Below are 22,732 nucleotides of genomic sequence, written 5' to 3' on the forward strand. Positions count from 1 at the left end.
TCCAATGGGCTGCAGTTCAGTGGTGGTCAGTGAATTTTAGCTGTTTCATATACCAGCACCTACACTGCAGGCTTGAAAATCATGGGGATTTTTTTTCCCCAGAGGAGGAGAACTTCATTTTGAGATTAGAAATCACTAAGAACATATTTAATTGCATCAAGATTAATTACAGAGTCACAGAATATTCTGTGTTGGAAGGGACCCACAGGGACCAAGTCCAGTACTTAAGTGAATGGCCCATACAGGGATCAAACCCACAACATTGATGTTGTTAGCTCCATGCCCTAACCAGCTGATGTAATGGTGAGAAATAACTACATTTTTAAGGTAACTCCTTCAAATTAGACAAGTAGCAGGAATTAATGGCCTTCACAAGGAATTCTGGTTTGCTTCAGAATCTCTGTACAAATATGAGTACTTACACAATAGAGTGGTTATTCAGGCTGGCTGCTTTATCATGTATTCCATCTTAGCTGATAGCATCCTGAAATAGGAATTATAACCTCATAGTAGTGCTACCTGTCCTAGTAGGGTTAAAGCATGTCAGCCAAGTGTTTCCTAATGCTTTCCAATGCTTGGCTTTGTATACATATAAGGTGGTATCTTGGTCGTGCTGTTAACCTTGATCTCATGTCTGAATAACTAAGTTAAGAGGATTGCTTGGGTTTTGTTTGATTTGGAGTTTGTTTTTTTGGGTTTTTTTTGTTTCGTTTTGTTGTTGTTGTTTTTTGTTTGCTTGCTTGTTTTCTTATGGGTTTTTGTTGAGGTTTTTGATCAGGAAACACTTACCTCAATCCTGCCTGGGGTTACAGCTCCAGTTGGTGGCAATGCTGATGGTGTATTCCCAATAGGCTGCACACATATGCTAATGTTATCTCTGTTTGCTGTCTGGCTTGCAGTCCTGATCAGAGAAGACTCTGAAAACACTGAGTATTTTAATTTGAAAGGGCAGGACCTGTCCCTGAATTATTTTTTCACCTCTGAGAAGAGTCCCTAGAGGCGTTTGTTGGGAGGGAGAATCCACAGCTCTCTCTCATGGTGGATAAATTATTGACAGTGCTGAGAAGTGAAATCCTTTTCCTGGCACTGCTCAGAGGCACTAAATTCATCTTGAGGCAGATGAGACGAGAAGTGGAGAGGAAAATCACATCAGCCAAGGATAAATCTTTAATGTTATCTATCATGTGTTACTTTGGAAATAGAGTGTTCTGAGATGCCTGTATTCCTCAAAAATTGTCTCTGGGTTATTCATCAGCTGGTGTTGAGGTTTTGATACAGCTTTTTTTTTTCAGAAATAATCATTACATTGCTTGAAATACACATTTAGTGCAGCTAGTGTGACATACAGAGCACGATACACAATATCATAAGCTCAGTCTTCAGTTTGTTTGGTTATTCTTCTGAATTTCAATAACCTAGTAAATGTCACAGTAAAATAAACTAGTTTTGTGCAGTGTGGGGTGTTCAGATACTCTGTGGAAGCTGCTGTGCTAATGTGCTGCTCTGAGTGCCCAGCCTGAGTGAGTGCACAGCCTGTCAGGGAGAGGATAAGCACTGTCAGTTTGATTTCCTGCTTTCCATTTCCAAGGGCACATTTCCACCCGGGATGCAGGCAGAGATAGTTGCCAAGCACCACTACTTTTTCAGAGTCTTGCATTTCAAAGTCCTGTGTGTAAAGGGCCGTTAACAATTAACATTCCACTGATCTTGGCATGGCATGCTTGTCATATACTGGGCTTTGCAACTTTAACAAGATAAATTTAAGTGTCGTTAAATTAAAGGCAAAGAAAAGACTGAGGTGGAAAACATACAGGGCTTTTTCAAAGAGACGAACACCACCCAGTAAAGATCATATGAGCCCTGAGCCCAAGAACTGAGACAGCACAACACATTTTAGACCCTGTGGGAAGACACTAGAGGAGTTCAGAGTTATTAGTCTCAAAGGTGGTATCTGTAGCTCCTGGGGAGAAAACTTCCTTCAGTTAACCTTTCCCTGTGAGGATAACTGAGCCTGGCACAGATTCCTGGAGAGACTGGAGTCTCCATATTTTGATATATTCAAAAGCCATCTGGACATGCTCCTGAGCAGCCAGCTCTAGGTGACTGTGCTGTAGCAGGGGGACTAAACTGGATGATCTCCAGAGGCCCTTCCAACTTCAGCCCCTCTGAGATTCTGTGGAGGACTGGACTCCATATCCTGTCAGGACATTCAACTCCTTATCCTTCCAGAACAGACACACCAGTTTCTACTTGGGATTCTTTCTCTTTGCCCACAGGGCTCATTGCTGCCATCCATGTCAAGTGATAACCCCCTATTTCAGGATGACCTGCAAAAGGATGACTTGAGGACTTGGTGGTCAAAAGAACCAGAAAAGCCTCAAGCAATTAGGATTAGGCCTCAATAACAGCAGATCCTCATGTGACCTATTGAATGGTTGGGGTTTTCTCTATAGGATTCCTGATTTTACCAGCTCAGAACATTCATAGGCACAAAATCAGTGCTTGTCTCAGCTCTCGCTTTGGAGAGCAGAGTGCTGAAATGATTGTGGTCCTTTTTTCACAGTCTGCCTGTGGTGTAATGGGCCAAAGGCCACCTGTGTCTCAGTGAGGAAGGAGCAGTGCTGATGGTGACTGCGTGGGGGGCTGAGTTTCCTTCTCACACAGTGTTATTCCTGGATGCTGCTCACGCCCAGCCAGCCATCCCAAACTCCTCCAGGAAAGAAGCAACTTTTTTTTTCTTGCAGAAATGAAATAAGAAACACATTTGTTAAAACAAACAAACAAAAAAAAACCCCAAACAAAAATAAAAACAACCCGCCAAGCTCTGGGTATGGGCCTAAAAAAAACCAAACAAAAAATGTACAAAAAAAAACAAACCCAAAACAAACCCAACCTTAAAACTGAACAAAGATCTTTTAAAAGAAGCTGTGGCTAACAGGAAAAAAGGCATGGCAAAAACTGGATGAAGCAACTAATTGGTATTTTTAAGGGAGCAGAGGGAGAGAAGAGAACAGAGTATACAGAAAAGGAAAAAGGCATCAAGAGCAGATGTAAAAGAACATGATTTTTTCCTGCAGAACAAAACTGTGGTCTAAACAATACAAACATACATTTCTAGTGTTGCTTTGCTGTAGGAGCAATTGCTTTTGTTGCTTCAAATAGATTGTCTGCTGATAGAGACATCACAGAGATTATTACTGATGTTTACAAGGCAGGCAGTGTGGCATGGGGCTCAGCCATGAATAATGAACGTAGTCCTTGTTAAAGGTAAAAGAGCAGAGAGCAACAATTGTAGCACTATCTGCAGCACTTCCAAGTGTAAGATAAAATTGAATTTAAGCTCTGAGCCACTTTGTTCATTCCATTTCTAACTGGTTTTTGTTTGTTGTGGTTTTTCCCCCATAGCTTGCACCTTCCCTTCCATTACAAGAAGATTTTGTTTACCACTGGAAGGCAATCACCCATTACTACATAGAGACCTCAGGTAAAAGAAGAAAGCACTCTGAGTTTGTCTTTTTATTGTGGGAACTAGAATTCACAATGTCAGTGTTTTTAAAAAGTAAAGATTAAGAAATACTGAAAAGAGCCACGTTTTTAATCAAAATACCAACAATAATAACTAGTAATTAAAAATATCGTGTACTTCCATCTGTAAAAGTAGGCACGAAAAATGGTTGAAGTCTTTCCTGAGTACTGTGTAAAGAACTGCACCTTTTTATATCTGACCCAGTTTCTGCCTTCACATACTCTGTTTAATCTAAACAGACAGCTGCAGAAATGCAGCCCCTGCTGTTAACATTTCTGTTGCTTTGCATCAGGGATTTTCTTTTTCTTTGCAAGATTTTAACAAAAGTAATTTTGTGGTCATAGATTTTACCAGACACAAATTGATTCCATGTGCTCAGTATTAGTTGTTTTTGCTTTAGTGTGTTGTCTCAGTGTAAAGTATTTTGATAACATAGTCAACTAGTTTTGTTAAACCTTACTCAGATGTCACACTGCTCTTCTTAAAAATGGATATTATTATTAAATATGGCTATAGTTGCTTTGTTTTTAAACTCTTCCTTGGTTTGTTTTTTTTTTTTTTTTCAACAATTATGCAGCATGTAAATTTTTTATTTTGGACCTAGTTATGCAACAATTATGTTTTAAAAGTGAATGTTGTCGTTCTGACCTTCTGCTGGAAGAGCTGTTGAATCTGTGTTGTGTCTGATGATCTTGTTTATATCAATATTTACTCGTAAAACGGCAACATGACCCTTAGTTCCAAGTACCCATCTTTTGGAACACTATGTGATGTTTCCAAAGGTGGAAATGACAGGGTGGCAGGGAAAACTGACACCTGCAGTGACGTGGAGCAGAATAAAAGCTGACCTCTCTCCCAGAGTTTCAGAAGTCTTTTGAAAAACAGGTTTCCCCTCAGTGGATATATTTTTATCCTCTGCAGTAGGAACAGAATTACGTGTAGGAAATTCAGGCAAAACACTCCAGGCTAACTGGAGGTTGTGGCAGAGACCAAAATCACTCTGACATGGCAGTTTCCCTGTGTGATCTTGTTGCCAGTTGCATGCAAGTGACAAGTTATTTTTAGACTATTGCATAAACAGTAGTAACCATTTCCCTAGGATAGTTGTTCAAGTAGAATTCAGTTGAAAACAATAAAAGAGGAAAATCTTCATGTATGGATATGTTCTACAATATGTGAATGCCAGCTCCTAGTGCCAGTGGCATAAATCCACTGCAGTTTAATGACTTTAACATAATAAAATCGATATCCTGCCCTTTCTTTCATCATGATCGACAGAATTATATTTAAATGCAGAAAATAAAAAAGACAAATGTAAAAGCTTTTGGAGAATAAACAGCATAGAGTTGGAATTTTCTTTGTTGTTACGGCAGAAAAGCCATTTATTTAGTTACCGAGGTCATAAAGGAGCTGATCAGCCGCAAATTAAGCTGATGTTAGAGGCCTTTCATAGATTTGAGAATACTGTATGAAGTGTCAAAGAGGAAGTTATCAAGTCCCAGTGCATACTAAACAGAAGTTTGAGAGTTGTACCTTTCTATCCCTTGGCTTGCTGTCTGGCAGTAGAAATTTTCCTCTTTTGACTGTGTAATTAATTAATGTTTTGAATTTTGGCACTTCATCTTTTCCCTATTGCAAGGTCAGATATCCACCCAATCCATATTCCAGTGTTCGTGTTCAGATACAGTCCTGAAAGTTTTCGTTAAGACACGTTAAAAACTTGCAGTGTATATAAAGTTCTTTAAATGGATGTCATGTGTATAGGTCCAAATTTATATATAAATTTGGAACTGAACTTAAATATGAGGGAAATTTTAAAATCATTCTTAATTGCCTGTTTCTTTGCTTTAGATGACAAAGCTCCTGTGACTGATACCAACATTCCCTCTCACCTGGAGCAGATGTTGGATATTCTAGTTCAAGAAGAAAATGAGAGGGAATCGGGTGAAACAGGACCATGTATGGAATATTTGCTACATCACAAGATTTTGGAGACACTCTACACACTAGGAAAAGCTGATGTATGTATCTCTCAGCAGAACAGATTATCTCTTGTGTGAGCTCCTAGTTGTGATAGAGACTGAAGTTCTACAGTAGGTGGTAGTGTAGGACACTGAACTAGCAAAGAGCTGCTTGCTTATATTACAAATATACCAATGTATATGACCATATTACCAGCATATTACAAATAACAGCCTTTTACAGGTGGGATCAGGATCAGACAACCCCTGGGAGCACCCTGAGACTCACCACTCTGATAATGCTGATAGTGAAACTAGAAATAGGAGAAACATTTTTCTTCAGTCTAGAGTTTTTCTGGCTACTACAAGACAATATTATCCCTCTCTGCCCTTTGTAAATGTTGGGGGATTCTTCGGTGAAAAGTGCTGTGTTAAATACAAATTTTCAATTAACTTTTCTGAGTGTGTTAAGCTATTGCTCAGAAAAACTTTTGGTATCAGAAAGCATTAATTTGAGTTGATCCCCAGACAGCTTTCATACCTTGGCAGTGTTGTCTGGTTCTTGATGTCTGCTTTGTGGCACACATGAAGTTACCTCCATGGTCTTGGTCCATCCGTGTGTTTCTTGGCAGACTTCTGAGCGAAAATGTGTGGGGTTGGGTGGATCATGGGGTGAATTCACTTGGCAGCCCTTGTGGTAGAACATTTTGTATCACAGTGCAGATGCTGTTCCAAGGATAAATTGAGCTCTCCAGGGTTTCCTTCTCAGTCAATCTTTTACACATTGTCATGAGGTTTTGATCCATTTTACATAAACAGGCAACACACGACAGTGGCTGTCTGAGCCTGAGATGTTCCTTGCTGTGGAAGAGCCAGAGATCTGCAGTACCTGTTACTGTACCAGCTGTCCTACAGTCAGGCTAAAACACCTGCTTTAGCTGGGATTAAAACCTCAACACTGCTGTATTAAAGATACTTGCTCAGAAATACAGCTCATTCAGTAATCTCTAAATTTTGTCAAGAAACCAAGATGAAATGGTGACATATGTGAAGCTGGTAATTAGTAGTGTGTTTCTAAGAGTTGAGAGAAGTCATTCTGTACTCATACAAATATGTCTGTACAGGCAATTCTTGTACAGCCTGTCTTTACACTTTGCCACTTGTGAGTTGATACTTCTGAAGTAAACACACAGTTCAGTGCTTGCAAGATGTTGCAAAGATCTGGTGCAAACTGAATAGTTCCCTTTCACAGCAGTCAGTTAGACTTACCACATTACTGTTGATGTGCCCTGATGGTTCATATTTTGCCATTCTGTTCAAAGGATTGCTTGACAACTCAGCAGTGATTAGGGATTAAAAATCTAGAGATAATTACTTAGAAAGGAGAGCCAGGTTATGCTGTTGCCACCTCAGCTGCATTCAGACATACAGAAACCAGATGAGGGAAATTATGTGGATTAAAATTAACAGCATTTATTAATGGGTAGAACACATTAGTTTGGGGGACTTTAGCTAGAAACAAAGGTTTATAAAGTCCCACAAGCCATCAGATCTGAAGATAGGAAAGTCCTTTCATGTGATGTGGTGCATTAGGGACAGTAGAACAAGGGTCTGCATGTCCCACAGATATTTGTGATTTATATTCTGCTCAGGGAAGGCAACAGCTTTCTCTTGTCTTGGGCCATCTGTGCATTTAGAAACGCTTTAGCTGGCTAAGGTTAATTGCTCATGACTTCAAGAAACCTTCTGTAGGTAATAAGACTTTTATAGTTTATCATTCTGTATTTGTATGCACTGACTCACTGAGTTGCTGGATTTTGTGGCACAGTACCTTAAAAGACATCTGACCTGTAGCAAATTAATTCCGAGTTAATTTCCCCTTATCACTGTAATGATATGGAATATTTTCTGGAAAGATTGGTAGAAGTTTGCCCTAGAGCAATTAATTGAAAGTATGAATAATTTGAAAGAGGAAACAGTAATGAGATGCAATGTTTTTTATTGATCTCTGTTAATATTGATAAAAGTAATATGTTAACAGATTATGACTTTGTAAAAAAATATTTCGGTTAAATTCTCGCTGTTTAATTAGCCATTCTGAGTGCAAAAATTACATCTGTAATTTTCTCCTCATTTATTGTATTTTTTTTGATCTTCATCTGGTTTTTTTTCAGTGTCCTCCAGGAATGAAACAGCAAGTTCTGGCTTTTTATACAAAACTTCTTGGAAGAATACGGCAGCCTCTTCTTCCCCACATAAATGTGCATAGGCCAGTGCAGGTACTGTTCAGATTTTAAGTAAACTATATTTTTGCATTACAAGTTTCTTTTATTCTGCTGTAGCTAATGTTATCTTTAATTCTTCCATTGTCAAGCAAATTAAGGAAATTGCTTGGGAGCCATATCAGGTTTTTTTTAACGTGCTGATGATTAGAGCTTTGGACTGCTGCTGCAATGCAAGTCATAAATAATAGAGAAAACTTGTTCGTAGCAGTCTAAATCCAGAGCAAATGTTCCAGTCAATACTCATACATAATTGTAGTGTGTATATAGAAAAATAATTCAGTCTATTATTCCTAGAAAAGCAATAACTTTCTGTCTTAATTGTTCACTTTATGTGACAGAAATTAATCAGACTGTGTGGTGAGGTTCTGGCAACACCAACAGAAAATGAAGAAATTCAGTTTCTCTGTATAGTATGTGCAAAGCTGAAACAGGATCCGTACCTGGTCAACTTCTTCCTTGAGGTGAGTAAATCAATTCAGAATTTTACAGGTGTATTTACTGTGTCATGTACAAAATCTGGTGGAGAACTGGTGGTGTCACATTGTGCTTCATAGCTTAGTTTTCATTCCATCTGTTATTTTTTATCCTATGATTTTAGAAGTCTTGTTCGGAATTTTTTTTTTGTCCGAGAGACTTTATACATCTGATTTTCGTAAGAATTTCTTTCAGGGCTCACAAATACACCTGCCCAACGTCCTTTTCCCTTGCAGTGAAAGTGCCTTTAGAGTAGAGATACGAATTGCAGTGTAGAACACTGTATGTGAGGGATGTTTTTGTCATCTCCATGAAGACCAAGGGACAGATTGCAGGGGGCACTGAAACCCTGCAAGTTGCTGAGTGTTCTGCAGGATTGGGCCCTTATTTGGTAGTGGCACATATGTTGGAGCTGCAGTGCCAGCTCACAGTCTACAATACGACACCATCCTCTATCTGTAAGACAGCCTGTGTCTTCACTGCCTCCTTTAACATGTGGCATTATGAAATCAGAGTGGGAAGATAAACAGTTTATAGACTGACTTTCAGTTCCTGTTAAGAAGGAGCATAAAAAAATTTGGTTTATGAAAGTCCATTTAGCCTTTTGCTCCCACTTTGCTGTTTCCTATGGTGACACAGTCTCTATTAAGTATGTGATACTTTGCTGAAAAATATTCCTTCAGGACTATTTTACAAGCTTTCCACAAACAAAATCTGTGACAGCAGAGGCTGCTAAGCTGCAAAAAGATGTTATTTTCCATTAAGTATGTGATTATCATTTGCATCTCAGTAGTAAATCCAAAAATCCATTTTGAGATTATTTTTACCTTAGTTATTATCCTGATTGCCATTTTATCCGCTGTAGTTGTACAAGGAGCAGAAATGCTGTAAGGATTGAAAAGTTTGTGTTTAAACATTAGAAGCACTTAGAAGCAAACTACTGCATATATTACATGCAAAATATGGTAGAATTGTAAAAAAATCAGGATTACTTCTAGTGCTATTTGTGTAAGTTGTATTGTTTAAGCCTCTTAAATAGTGCCCTTGCCATCAAACCTGAGAGCTTTGTTAGTGCTCTTTCTCAAAACAGCAATATTCCAACATTAAGAAACAGATGATTCCAAGTTTCAAAGGGGTCTCTAGTTTCACAAAATGCTGGCTGTGGAGTTCAGGCAAGCTGGCAAACATTTCTTGTAGCTCCTGTTACTTCACAGTATTATTCTAGGTGTTATAGCCTAAAGCATTTGTCTTCACAACTTGTGATGGTTGTTTCCTGATCAGTTGTGTGGGGTGTAGAATTGTGCCTCATTAGAATGGGATATTCTGGTTGTTCACATTTGGCCTCTTAGAGGTGCTGTTGTGACTTGATCACTTTCAAATGCATGAAAGGGTAAATTTACAGAATTCTGTGTGGCATTTCTATCTCCAATCTCCAACACTTATGACATGAAATGCAGGTGGATCACTCCAGAGTGTTATATCTGTTATTTTTGCTTCCTTCTTTGGCTGTTTCAAATTGTTTTATACAGGATTTCATGAACATAAAAAATTGAGTGTGTACAAACTCACTTCCTTTGTATGATTCCATACTTAATAGTTTGTTGATAGAATGCTGGTTTATATTTTTAATTTTATATATTTATATAATTACATTATATTGGTTAATAAATATAGATGAAATCTTTCACCTATATTGCTTAACCAGTAAGCCTGCATGGCATAACTGCATCGTTTGGGCAAGTTATATCTGTTGTGGAAATAAGAACTTGAAGAACTTGATTCTACCTTTTTAAAACTTTAAGTTCCCTACACTATTTATTTATTTATTTACCTATTTATTTTGATATTAATGTATTTTTTTTAAACTAAGTTTTCCTAGTTCTTGTTCAGAGAGCTGGAAGATACATTGTAATGTTTATTTATCATCTCTATCGCAGTTATATTTTAGGGTAAACTTGCCTCATCTCATTTTAGGTGAGATACTCCTTGCAATTGATCGTGGCAAAGACACTTAACTCTGTGCTTCAATTTCTGCTCTTGAGACCTTGAAAAAGTTCTAATGTAGTAACTAAATAGTTGTACCTTCATTTTATAAAATGAACAGCAGTTTCACTATTCAATTCTAGTTTCAGTACTATGAATTATCACCTTTATATTTCTCACCACAAAGTAAGTAGAGATTCTCATAAGCTGTGATATCACTTGATGTTTTCATAGAACTCTTTTTAAATCTATCAGAATTTAGACATGGTATTCACCACCGATTTTAAAACTGATGTTTACAGATCACAAAAATACAAATGTGGTTTTATATTCTCGGCTCTTTGTTAATGCTGAATTCACGAGTACTTTGTTTAGAAAACACTGAATATGTGTTTTATGTAACCTTTTCTATTAGGTCATTCAGGATCCTGTTTTACACCTTTGCAGGAGGCAGGTGAGCAGCTGAGCTGCAGAATTGCATGATTAAACAATAGGAAGCTTAAATACACACAAAGATTCTGCCTGTGTGTTGTTCAATGTACAAACTGCTTTGTGTCACCTGCCAACATAAGAGTAATGAGCTATGAACACATTTCTAGAGGCACTCATATGTTAGTTCTCTCATCACTGCCTTAGCTAAATAAACAATGGCCTTTCAAATGGCAGAAGAATCCAGACATGAAGTAATAAGCCACTGTAAGATCAAATAAGTATTTTACCAAATATTGCCCAGTTTTTGAAAAAACAAAGTTTTTCCCTTTAACAACCCTGCCTGCAGCTTGAGTGGTGCCAGCAACAGTGTAAAGTCCAGAATTGAAATGATATTCCAACCTTTATGTGCAAGGGTCACTGTGATATTTCTGTGTATTGATGAGGAAGATGGGATGATACTGAAGGACTGCAGAAGCTCTGGTAATAGACAAACTCAGTTCAGACAGACACCTTTTTGTTGCTTTGCCAGCCTTGCACTCTGTCAAAAAAACCCAAAACTGTATTGAAGCAGTAATTTTTCTACTGCATTCAAAGATCATCCTTCTTTTATAGCATGCAGTCTGCTGCTTTTATCACTGGTTTGCTTCTCCAGGGAATTGCTTCTGTGAGCGCATCACAATGCCCAGTGCAGATTCCCCACAATGAATGCACGGCACTCGAGCAAGTGTTCACAGCAGCTCTCCAGTTTGCTGCCTGACATGTACTCAGTCCCTGCTGGTTTGTCTGTACTAAAAGCCATTAACCCCAAATGGTTAGTCGTTTAAATTATTAATGCTTGAGATATATTTGTGATAATTTTGGTGTTATCATAGAGAAGGGAACCGTTTGGATTTATAATCTCACTGCAGTTCTCACTTGAAAGAAATGTCTTGTGCTGCATTCTAATTTATGATTCAAATAAAGTATTCTACACCTGCGCTTATGCCAGAACACTGAATTCTTGCCTTTCTGTGAGTTTCTTCATGGTATCACAGAGCACAGATTTAGATGCCTTTTTATGTACCAGAGACAGATTTATGGCAAGACAGATGGGTTGCCTTTTTTCAGGCAAAGCAGAGAGGGTTTGGAGCTTCCAAGAAGGTTGTCTGACCTTTTACAGTATCCAGTGTCCAATGGTAACTTCTAATATCTTCTGTCCATTCAATCTACTCAATTTTTTCTTCCTGAGAAACACAATTTGAGAGTACTCTGCTGTCAGAAAAGGTGTTTCTTCCCTTTTTCTGGTGAAGGTAAAATATCAAGAAATTTAGAATTATTGTACTTATGCGATTCCAACTGGAAATAGTGTTTCAGCCATTAGATGAAAGTGATGCCTTGACACAGAAAGGAATGTTTTATAATGAGTGCTAAGTTCTAAAGGTGCCACCCATAAGATAAATTAAAAACCTCTACTAAACTGTGGCCAAGTCAAGTGAATATGTGCCTTCAGTCGTGAAAGAAAAAGCTGCCATCCTTTTATAAATGGCATATTCAGCCTTGAAGCAAAGGATGTAGGGCTTAAGAGAAATTTAAGCAGATTTAAAAGTGTCCTAGGTTTATGAAACACCCACGCTCCCACAGCCCTTTACGTTTTACATGGTTACTGTATCCAGCTTTGACTACTTCAAATGTTGATGTTAAAAAAATTGCTCTTAGTAAACTCCTGCTTCAGGATGAACAGTAATTTCAGCTGTGTAATTCCAAAAAATGCTTTGCAGAATAAGTTAAAAGCAATGGCTCTCCAAGGATCAGCAAGTGTAATCACAGAAGACATGATAAAAGACCACGAGTCTGTGACAACAGACACGGGACAGCCTGGCCAGCCTGAGGAGACGCCTGGTGCTGCTGGAGCTGAGCACATGGAGAACGAAGATGAGCTCCCACAGCAGGCAGAGGAGCTCTCGTTCAGTCTGGATGAACTCAATGTCACATCATCACCTGAGTCCTCCACTGCTTGTCCAAACCAAGACTATAATTTAGTGAATTCTCTACTAAACCTCACTAAAAGTCCTGTGAGTTGGGGTTACTTTTTTTGTTTTTTTCCATCTGTGTGATAAAATGAAATAGTTGGATGCTGTGTGAAGTGGGCAGAGGGAGTGAATAAACACACTGCATTTTAGCTATAAAACGTGAAATTAGGGGTTTTGCAGGCGTTTTTTGTAAATTGGTGGTTTTCTTTGCAAATTCAGATTAAAGTAAAAATACTGTTTTAGAAAATTAATACTAAGCTTGTTGATGGCAATGTAAGTGTTTTTTTAAAGAAACTTGTATAGGGTGCAGTATGTTTCACAGAAAAGCTACACAGGATAAACAGAAGGTTAAATATATCACAGGAGAATGTTTTTAAAACTACTTTCAATTGTTCTGACTTAACCAAACCCACTCTCTTTGTAATGGCACTGAGCTATCTCTAGGAGTGAGTTTTTTTAAAAAGCCTGCTGTATGTGTCTTATCCAGCTCAATCCTCAAATTCAGACTTAGATTCTTTCAGAAAATTTAGAAGAGGTTTGGGTAAGCCTACAAATTACTGCAGCAGTGCTGAGGGCAGAAAACCGAGTCTACCACTGTACCTCATGTTTGTTACATGAGTAGTTCACAGGATTTAGTATCTTGGTCTCAAGCTCTAGTTCTGTCAGCTGGAAGATTGCAGCTGGCATTCTTGTATTTCACACAAAATCAGGTGTGCAAAATCTTTATTTTGTAGCATCCAAATTCATTAGAGTTAATGACTGAAAAGGCAAAATAAATAAATGCATTCAGTCACTGCGGGGGAATGAAGAGGTTTTATTTGGGAGGTGTTTGCTTCTTGATTTCCAGTGACCTTCATTCACCCTCTGATTAATTCTTCCATGCCCTTCTGCCAGGATGGCCGGATAGCAGTGAAGGCCTGTGAAGGTCTCATGCTTTTGGTGAGTTTGCCAGAACCAGCAGCTGCCAAGTGCCTGACTCAAAGCACTTGTTTATGTGAATTGTTGACAGACAGGCTGGCCACCCTCTACAAAGCCTTGCCTCAGTCACTGGATCCCTTAGACATTGAAACAGTGGAGGCAATTAACTGGGGGTAAGAATTTTATTTTTGTATTTAATACTCAAAGTGACTTTACACCCTTCCCTGAAACTAATTTGATAGGTAGATAATGTGTATAAAATATTCCCCCCCACAGACACGCTAAAGCCTCAAGGGCAATGCTGAGATACAGCACAGTGGTGCACTTCGCATGTCGAGTGTACATGTGATGTCTGACACGGGGCCAGGTCTGCCTGCCAGTCCCTGCCAGAGATTCCTCAGGGGTCAAGTTTTTCCACTGGATTACATCAGCAGTTTATAGTGGTGTCACTGTAGTATCAAGTATGGATTATGCTCTCATGCAGATGTCAAGGATTTAGGAAGCATAAACTCCTCACTGTACACAGTGGGCATTGTAAGCTGCTGTGAGGGCCAGGAAGGGTCGATTTGTTAACAGGCTGTTGTTGCAAAATTTTTGCAGCAAAAAAGAAGAAGGAAAGAGTTACTGCATAAGTCATCAGCATGAAGCAAAAGATACATTCCTGTTATCCTAACTGCTTGTAATTTAGATTCTTAGAATATGTATCTTCCCCACTCTGCCTTCATTATTACTAATTGCTTTTGATCTGTTAGTACTGAAAGTAGGTATTTGCAAAATGCCTAGCAAAATTTCTGGTGGTTGGAGTTTGAAATTAGAAGGGGAAAACCCACAGCTTTAAATTGTGGGATAAATAACCAGTGGCGTTTTTTACCAAGAAGGTGGTGTATTCGTTATTCTTTAGAGCCCTTAAATTGAGATAGATGTTTCTTTCTGAAAGATACAGTCTAGTTCAGGTATACACCGTTTGGTTTTGGTCGACTTGCCTGAGGTCGCTTAGAGTAGAGAAGAACAATTGCCTTCATTTTATGGTTCTGTGAGTACAGGAGTTACTGATTCATTTTCTGTGGTCTGTGTTTTCTGGGAGAACAGACTTGGTGATCAGTTTTCCCTTCTGACTCCAGAAACACTTAACCAGGGTTCCTGTGCTGTACATTCTGTGTATCCTTTAGTATGCACTGAATACCTGTGTTGTGATGGCAGTGCCAGATCCATAGAGACTGGCAGAAAAGCTTTTTTAACGTTCCCTTCATTACAAGTAGGTCATTAATTATTCTGTTAGCTTCGATAAGAATGGAGTGCAAGATTCTTCAGTTACTTGTAGACTAAATAAATACTTTTTCTCTGTGTGCTCTAGCTTGGATTCCTATAGCCACAAAGAAGATGCATCTGCTTTTCCAGGGAAAAGAGCATTGATTTCGTTTCTTTCTTGGTTTGACTACTGTGATCAACTCATCAAAGAAGCACAAAAGGTTTGAAATATGTTCAGATGATACAATTATATTCAGAAAATAAGTAGTTCCAGTTGTTTCCTAGCTTCTGAGTTTGAGACACACCATTTTGTACTTTTGTTTCAGACGACTGCTGTTGCTATGGCAAAAGCTGTGCGGGAACGATTCTTCATTGATGTTATGGAACCTCAGCTGATGCAAACGTGAGTAGCATCCTACAAGACACAGCAGAACAGGATCTGAATCAGGCTGGGTTTTGGGGGCGGAAATCCAATCCATATCTGATACGAAAATGTTTCATTCAGTTCAGAGATTGGAATCCTCACGTCAACTGCACTGTTGCACCGCATTGTTCGTCAGGTGACTTCAGATGTGCTGCTGCAGGAGCTGGTGTATTTTATACTTGGGGAGCAGAGAGAGCCAGAAACATTGGCAGACATCAACAGGCATCCATTGCGACACAGGCTGATCGAGCACTGTGATCACATTTCTGATGAGGTGAGGGCTGATCTGACACAGGAATGTCTGCTGGGCAGTTCTGGAGTGTGGAGAGTCTGCAAAGGCACTGCTGTGAGGCCTTTTCATATTTGTGTCAAGTAACGTTTTTTGCCAAGAAAGAGAATTCTGGCTCCCAGCCAGATATAAATTCCTTTTTAAAAAATTAAGTCAAGCTGTTTTCTCCACCTAGCATATTTCTTTTTATTTATTTTTTTATTCGTAAAGATTTTTTGGTGAATTTGCATGCCCACTATACATACTGAGTTAGACTTGCTCATCTGTAAGATAGATGTAATTGCATTTGTATTTGCATTTGTAATTGCATTTTAATTTGTTGCTGTTATTTTCCATGTTGTGACAATTCTGTCTTATTATCACATAAGATACAGATGAAAACTCGGGGTTTATATGAATTAGGTGTTGTTGGAGAGTATATGCAAAGCCAGTTAAAAGATGTAAAAGATGATGTGATAACTTTAAGCTCTTTACATACAGTAAGCATCATTTAAATAATTAAATAATTTACTTCAGTGAAATCCCTTCTCAGAAGCTACTTGTTTTCTTCCATGAAACAACCTCAGCCCTCTACTTTTTCAAATAAAAACCAATCTTGCCTGAAATACAAAATCTGTGCTTTCTCATATCCATTTTTTCCGTATGCGTACCTGCTCACCCTGTCAGAATGAGTTATCTCTGTAAATTAGTTATCTTTGCAAAGCTAAGCACTTTCAAGCAGTCTTGAAAAACTGTCTTTGTTTTGCTTAAAGTCAATGTTCCTTTAAAAGCCTACATAACATCTCCATGTAAAAATCTTAGCCTATAGACCTAGTCACAATATCTTTTTTTCTGAGTATTTATTACTAACTTCACGTCCTTTTGTGGGTCTCATTTGCCCAATGATAACGATCTTCCAGCACGGATCTGACTGTAGAACAGAAAGTTAAATTATGTGTTCTCTGTATGTTCTTTGTATTGTTATTTTGACAGATTTCAGAACAGGTTTTTTTACAGAAAAAAATGCATTCCCATCTTGATTTTCAAATGTATGTGAACTCTTCATCCGTGTTTACATCACATGTAGCATCATAATTTCCTATTTTTTCTTATGATTTTTCCTTCCATAATGTCAGTAAGTGACTGCAATGTTCTAGGAGGGACAAAGCAGATAAAAGGCAAAAAGCAGTGCATCAGTTTCTTGAGTTTTACTCTTTCTGTTGCAGATCAGCATAATGACTTTACGAATGTTTGAGCACCTTTTGCAAAAACCCAACGAGCACATTCTTTATAATTTGGTTCTGAGAAATTTGGAAGAAAGAAACTACATGGAATACAAGCCTCCCTGTCAAGAAGATAAAGATGTAGTAGAGAATGGACAGATTGCTGGAGCAGTGTAAGTTTCATTTTTAAGAGAAGTTTTCACAACAAGTAACTTGGATGCTTATTTTTAGAACAAAATGGTTTTTTATTTTTCCATTAATTGAAAGAAAAGTGAGCCTGGAGAGCACGTGAATGCTCTATGTATTAATCCATATCTGTAAAATGATGCAGAAATTCCTACATCAGCAACTTATGGAAACTCTTAGTACAGGAACAGAAAGTCTAAAATTACCACAGGCCTCTTTGCAGAACAGTGGACACTCAGAGGTCTTCGTGTCTCAATTTATTTATGCACCCAGCAAGCTTAAATATAATTCATATTTTATTGGCAATCAGTCAGAATATTCTTGCAGTCAGTAACTTCAGTGTCTTGCTTACATTTGTGTTCCTAGTCAGTTTTGGTGGAAGAACATTTCTGAGGTACTACAAAAAATAAATAATTAAAATACTGAGGCACTACAAAAAATATATATGCTAGGTAACTCTTGTAACTCAATGTTTCAGTGGAGGAAAGGTAAGGACTGGCCACACAAACCATTTTAGTCATCTAGAATAATTAAAATATGTCCTGGAGTAGAGCTCTCTCATGTGAGAAATGTAGCTAACAAGTTTTAAGTGACTTGATGCAGTAATTTTGTACAAGTCAAAAATGTCTCATCTGTTGATCAGATTGTTGGGTATTTGCAAAGGTTGGTATTTCTGCATATTAATTAGCTAATACAATGTGGATATTGTTATGTTCTGGAAAACATCCTCATTGTTCAGAGAAGAAAAACAGCTTGCCTTATGACCCAGAGATTTTCCTGCCTTCCATAACATTCTGTGGATGATTATGTTTTTGTCTAATGTAATTTCACAGAGATCTGGAGGAAGATCCATTATTTACTGATCTGTCTCCAGATAACACATTGTCAGCTCAGGAGTGGCTCAGTGCTTCTCCACCTGTCAGTCCAGAACATCCAAAAAATGATGGGAAGACTGAAGTTCATAAAATTGTAAATAGGTGAGTTGAAACAAAGATTTGAGGAAATGTCTGAATGTGTGGGTGTCTGCACACACTGTGCAAATTAAATGTCTACTCTGTAATGGATGTTATTCTGTGCCAGCTGGGAAAATGACTCCACAGAAGGAAATTATGTGGCATTTTATCAGAAAGCTACTTCTGAAAGATTAGAGCCTGCATTAATTCGACATAAATGAGAAAAATAGAAGAACTTTGCAGCTAATAGTTGAATACTTTGAATTCACCATTAAAACCTCGTTGATTATAAAAGTTGCTTTTTGCAGAAGTATTTTCTGTTCTTAAAATGCTGTTACAGGACTTGACCTTCCTGGACAAGTCTGGGGAGTCTTGCCATAAACCTTTCAGGGGAAAAAAACGCTTCAAACTTCCTTAGAACTTCAAACACATACAGAAAAGGAAATAATTGCCATGGTAACCATAACCTTCTGTTCTCTGAAAGTCAGAGGGCACCTGTGCCACCTGTGACATACCTCAGTGCCTGTTAGAATCACTGCAAATTGGATACCACAAAGAGGACAAGCTCTGCTCTAAGCAACTTAGTGATGGTAATTCTCTTAGGAACTAATATTAGGACGAGGGCTGTCTGCTCTGTCAGTGCTTGGTAGCAGAGCAGCACTGGTGTGTCAGTGCTGACCTATCTCTCTGCCCAGAAATAATCAAAGGTGTTAGCCAAAGGAAGCAAACAGCCCAGGGACAGCCAGGACAGAGTGACATCATCACTTCTTGCCCTCTTTCCCCCAGTTTCACTATTTATAGTTTATGGTGGACATGGTTTGGAGCAAAGACACAAAGAATTCTCCTAAATTCACCTCGTGTAACCTCCATCAGGGAATAGAAATGTTTTCTGATTTTCAGTGTTCTGCAAATTTATATTTTTTGAGGTAAGATGAACTGCACATGAAAAGTCAGCTACTACGTATTTCTGGCATATAATTTCCACAGGAGTGTCCAGCAGTTCTTGGGGTATGGTGAAGGCTGAAATTTGGAATCGGGGTCCAAAGACTGGGTTTTATTTTGCTGTCCAGAAATTTCAATGGGTTTAATTAATTTTTTTAAAATTACTAATATTATTCAGAATTTCCTGGTACATTTTAGGTCAGATATTGATGAAGTAATAAGGACAGAGTATTTGACTGTATACCTGACAAAGGCAATTACAGTTGTAACAGGGACATTTATATGCAAATACTCCTGTGTGTCTTAGATGTTAATTTTTTTGCCACAACTGGTAAATAAAATTACCTATGAAGTAGGTTAAGTAGAATTTTAACTGTAATTGTTTTTCTCTTTTGGCTCATTTATACCTAAGTATGTTTTGTTTTAGCTCTAGTAAGATGGAGTCTGACCTTTAGCAAATACTTGACCTATTTATGAATATTCCCTTTAATCTCCATTCTGTCTGCTGATTCTCAGAAAATGTTTCCACTGATGACTTTACCTCTAGTGCCAGATACAAAAGTTCTCAAATATATACCTTGCTACAAACAGTTGGAATAGATAGGCTTAAATAGATTTTATGTTCTCTGTTTTTCACATAAAGTTATGGTAGAGACTGTGGATTAATGAGCCAGCCAATTGTGTGTACAGTGCTACAGATGATGAAAAAATATTGATCTGGTGCTCTGTGGAATATAGTCATTAATGTACTTTTTTTCTCTTCAGTTTTCTCTGTCTTGTACCTGATGAAGCAAAGTCATCATACCATGTGGAGGGTACAGGTTATGATACTTACCTCAGAGATGCCCACAGACAAGTAAGTCAGTGAACTCTTCTTTAATCCTTGAGAATTGGAAATGCTGGTGAGAATATACAAGTGGTTCTGTAAATAGTCCTATTAAATGCATCTTTTGGTAATGGAAGATGGGAAAATTCAATTTTCATTTTTAATGAAAACTTACCTTTGGAGATCTTTAGATGATGAATTCACCTTGTATTGCACTAGTGGGAATAATGGATGACATTAAATGCATTAATATTCATATAACAAATACAGTGAGAGAAAACCTGAACCGCAGATAGATTCTTAATTTGCTTCTGCATTTATCTGCATTCTCTTGGAGAATTGCCTGCCAAGCTGTTTGAAAGAACTAAAAGAGAAATTAAAATGCTGCATAGGAGTTATGCAATCTGGGACTTAGCAAATAAAGGCTCATCACAGGGAATGCACAGCCTAAGGCATTCAGGTTTGAAGTTGGGAGGTTGGGTAGGCAGGGAAGGCTTTATGATTTACTGTTTAGGAATAAATGCAAGTTTTGCTTTTACAAACAGAAAGTTTCCGTGGTCAAAGGACAGTCACTGTTTGTTTGCAGCTTTCTTATTGAAACCCTGTGAATCTTCTGGAATAGAAAAATTTATGCAAAGGAACAGAGTAACTGAGAGCTATATTTAATAGGTAATTCAGAAATTCCATAACCTTGGAATTGTGTTATCAGCTGCTAAAGATGAGAAGTTTGGATTTCTGTATTTATATTGCTTCATCTATACAGTCTCCCCTAAAAAGAAAGGGAATAGAAAATAGAGAATAAGGAAACAAAGGTTGATGTAAAATTCCCCTATATTCTATCCTTGGATGCCAGAAACCACTTATCATCTTCGTCTTTCTTTCATGCCTTGGGAAAAAGAGTGTACTGGGACTTATTAGAGAGCAGAATTGGTTTCTGTCACTTCCTGACGATGATATGGCTACTGTTAAAATATTTCCCCCCTAAGAGTAGCCCTGCCTGTTCCTGTTATTACATCCAAATAGCTGTTCTGCTTCCTTATTGCTATTCCTGGAAGCCTGCATAGGTAGGTAAGCTGCAATCAATGCAGAATTTTTGAGTCTGTTTTCTGACTGCTTTGCTTCTGTTTCTTCCTGTGTTCCTTATTTTCTCTTCAGCTTGTGCTCCTTTCAAGGTTTAATTCCTTGCAAGGGGGCATCAGGCAGCACACAGCAAATACGGGGTAAGGTAGAGAAAGACTGCCTGGGGTGTTAGGAAACAAATTCTCTTTGTTTCTCTTTGTCTCTTTGTTTGGAAAAAGCCCTGAAATACTTTTAGTTTGTATGTTCTACGTGTACACGTGCCTTTCCTGTCCTGGGAATTAGGGAGCAGAATGGTTTGCATAGCAATATCAGCTACACATAGGGCAGTGGAAGCATGGTAATGTACTCTCAAGAAGATGGTTAAGAATGCAATTCCTGTTTCAGAAGAACCCTGATTAGCTCATGTATTGTCGGTGTTGCTTTGTGTTTTGTCCCCAGCTGCTTTTTGGGAGCTCTGTTCTCCACTTACTGCTTCTCAAACTACCTAGTGCCAGGAATATCCCCAGGAAAATGAGGTGCCTGCTGATTGTGGTTTTACTGATAGTGTTTACTTTAAAATGACTGATTTTTTGAGCTTAGATTTATCATTTAGCTACAGATGATGGTTTCAAGGTGTATGGACTATCAAAGGAAATGAAGTGGTTTCCATGGAGATTTAACTCTATTTTCCTCCCTACTTTTTTGTAGTTCCGGGATTATTGTGTTATTTGCTTACGGTGGGAGTGGCCTGGATCTCCCAGATCTTTGGAAAAGTGCAATTTAGAAGCGTCATTTTTTGAAGGACACTTCTTGAAAGTCCTGTTTGAAAGAATGGGTAGGATTCTTGATCAGGTAAGAAAAAACAAGAATTCAGTTTCTGATACTTTCATCACTTTTAAAGAGCTGATCTCCATCAGGTCCCATGGATTCCCATCACTCTCTATTATAGTGTCATATTATTGTGTAATGTGCCATTTCCTGGTCATAAGCCTGACAGGAGCCATTTGCACATATAAATCCACAGGGAACATGTGCAGGAAGCCAGGAGTAGCCTCTAGGTCAGCACTGTGAGTGTTCCTGGGAACACTCTGATAGAAATCTGTGATACCAGAAAGCTTTGCAGAGGTGGTAGCTCTCACTAACCTCATTTCTGACAGAAGATAGCTCAAGCACAGAAGTGAAGTAACTGTTTTCAAATGCCTCATGTACTAGACACTACCTTCTTCCTCCTGCTGGCATTACAAATTTCTGTAGAACTGACTGTACCCTAAGAATTTTTTTTTAATTTCCTGAACTTCAAAATTTGCTGGGTTTAATCTTTTTAGCTACAGGGAATTTTTTTAGGATTTATCTGATATGGGGCCATTTTACTGAGTCTGCTGACATATGGACAGAAATAAAAGCTCTGTGTGAAGAAGCAGCTTTCTTTAATGCTCTCAATTAGTTGGAATCACAACAGCAATCTGTCAGAACAATGCAGCACGTGTTACTCCTTTGTTTCCTTCTCCTCTTGTGAACACCAGATAATGCTCATGCCTTCAAAGCTTCCTAATGAATTGGCTGACTCAAACAGCTCTAAAGATCTTGTCCTACAGTTCAGCTAGGTAGGCAGTGAATGGATTTATGGAAGGAATTTTTGTCTCTCTCTGCAGAGTAACTCTGCTATAATAACTCAAAATGTAGTGATCTGTTTTACCTGTAACATCTGTGGTCCAGGGGCTGAAAGCTTCATTTGTTAGGAGATTGGGATGAATCTATTGCTGGAGTGCCAAGTACAGAAATAACTATGACTGACTGGAAGAAATAAGTGCTTTCATTTCAGAAGATTTATGAGACAACTTTGCAATGCAACTGTGTGTGGTAACAGATTCAAGAACAAGATACCTAAATATTACTTATGTGGACATGTGTAGTCACTGGAAATTTTGTCAGAGAAGCCCCAGTAGTCCTTGGGTCTCTTAGGCTGAAAGGCAAGTAGGTGTCACTTTCAGTGCAAAGTGAATCACCAGCTCAGC

The 22,732-nt window shown here is 38.3% G+C and overlaps 1 protein-coding gene across 2 annotated transcripts in view; it reads left to right on the top strand.

Annotated features, from left to right (window-relative positions):
* Positions 1 to 22,732, top strand: part of FHIP2A (FHF complex subunit HOOK interacting protein 2A) — a 33,928-nt gene that overhangs the window by 4,696 nt on the left and 6,500 nt on the right. The window contains exons 2-15 of one of the 2 annotated variants that reach the window (XM_088169371.1): positions 3,406 to 3,484; positions 5,378 to 5,547; positions 7,662 to 7,766; positions 8,111 to 8,233; positions 10,645 to 10,683; positions 12,419 to 12,712; positions 13,565 to 13,761; positions 14,943 to 15,057; positions 15,163 to 15,239; positions 15,342 to 15,534; positions 16,755 to 16,924; positions 17,771 to 17,914; positions 19,598 to 19,688; positions 21,426 to 21,569. In XM_088169371.1, coding sequence (XP_088025497.1) covers positions 3,406 to 3,484; positions 5,378 to 5,547; positions 7,662 to 7,766; positions 8,111 to 8,233; positions 10,645 to 10,683; positions 12,419 to 12,712; positions 13,565 to 13,761; positions 14,943 to 15,057; positions 15,163 to 15,239; positions 15,342 to 15,534; positions 16,755 to 16,924; positions 17,771 to 17,914; positions 19,598 to 19,688; positions 21,426 to 21,569 — 1,941 coding nt within the window. The remainder of the gene's footprint in view (positions 1 to 3,405; positions 3,485 to 5,377; positions 5,548 to 7,661; positions 7,767 to 8,110; positions 8,234 to 10,644; positions 10,684 to 12,418; positions 12,713 to 13,564; positions 13,762 to 14,942; positions 15,058 to 15,162; positions 15,240 to 15,341; positions 15,535 to 16,754; positions 16,925 to 17,770; positions 17,915 to 19,597; positions 19,689 to 21,425; positions 21,570 to 22,732) is intronic. The other variant, XM_014872544.2, reaches the window with a different exon arrangement.

The sequence above is a fragment of the Sturnus vulgaris genome, chromosome 8, assembly GCF_052056855.1.
Source record: "Sturnus vulgaris isolate bStuVul1 chromosome 8, bStuVul1.hap1, whole genome shotgun sequence".
Taxonomy (NCBI): domain Eukaryota; kingdom Metazoa; phylum Chordata; class Aves; order Passeriformes; family Sturnidae; genus Sturnus; species Sturnus vulgaris.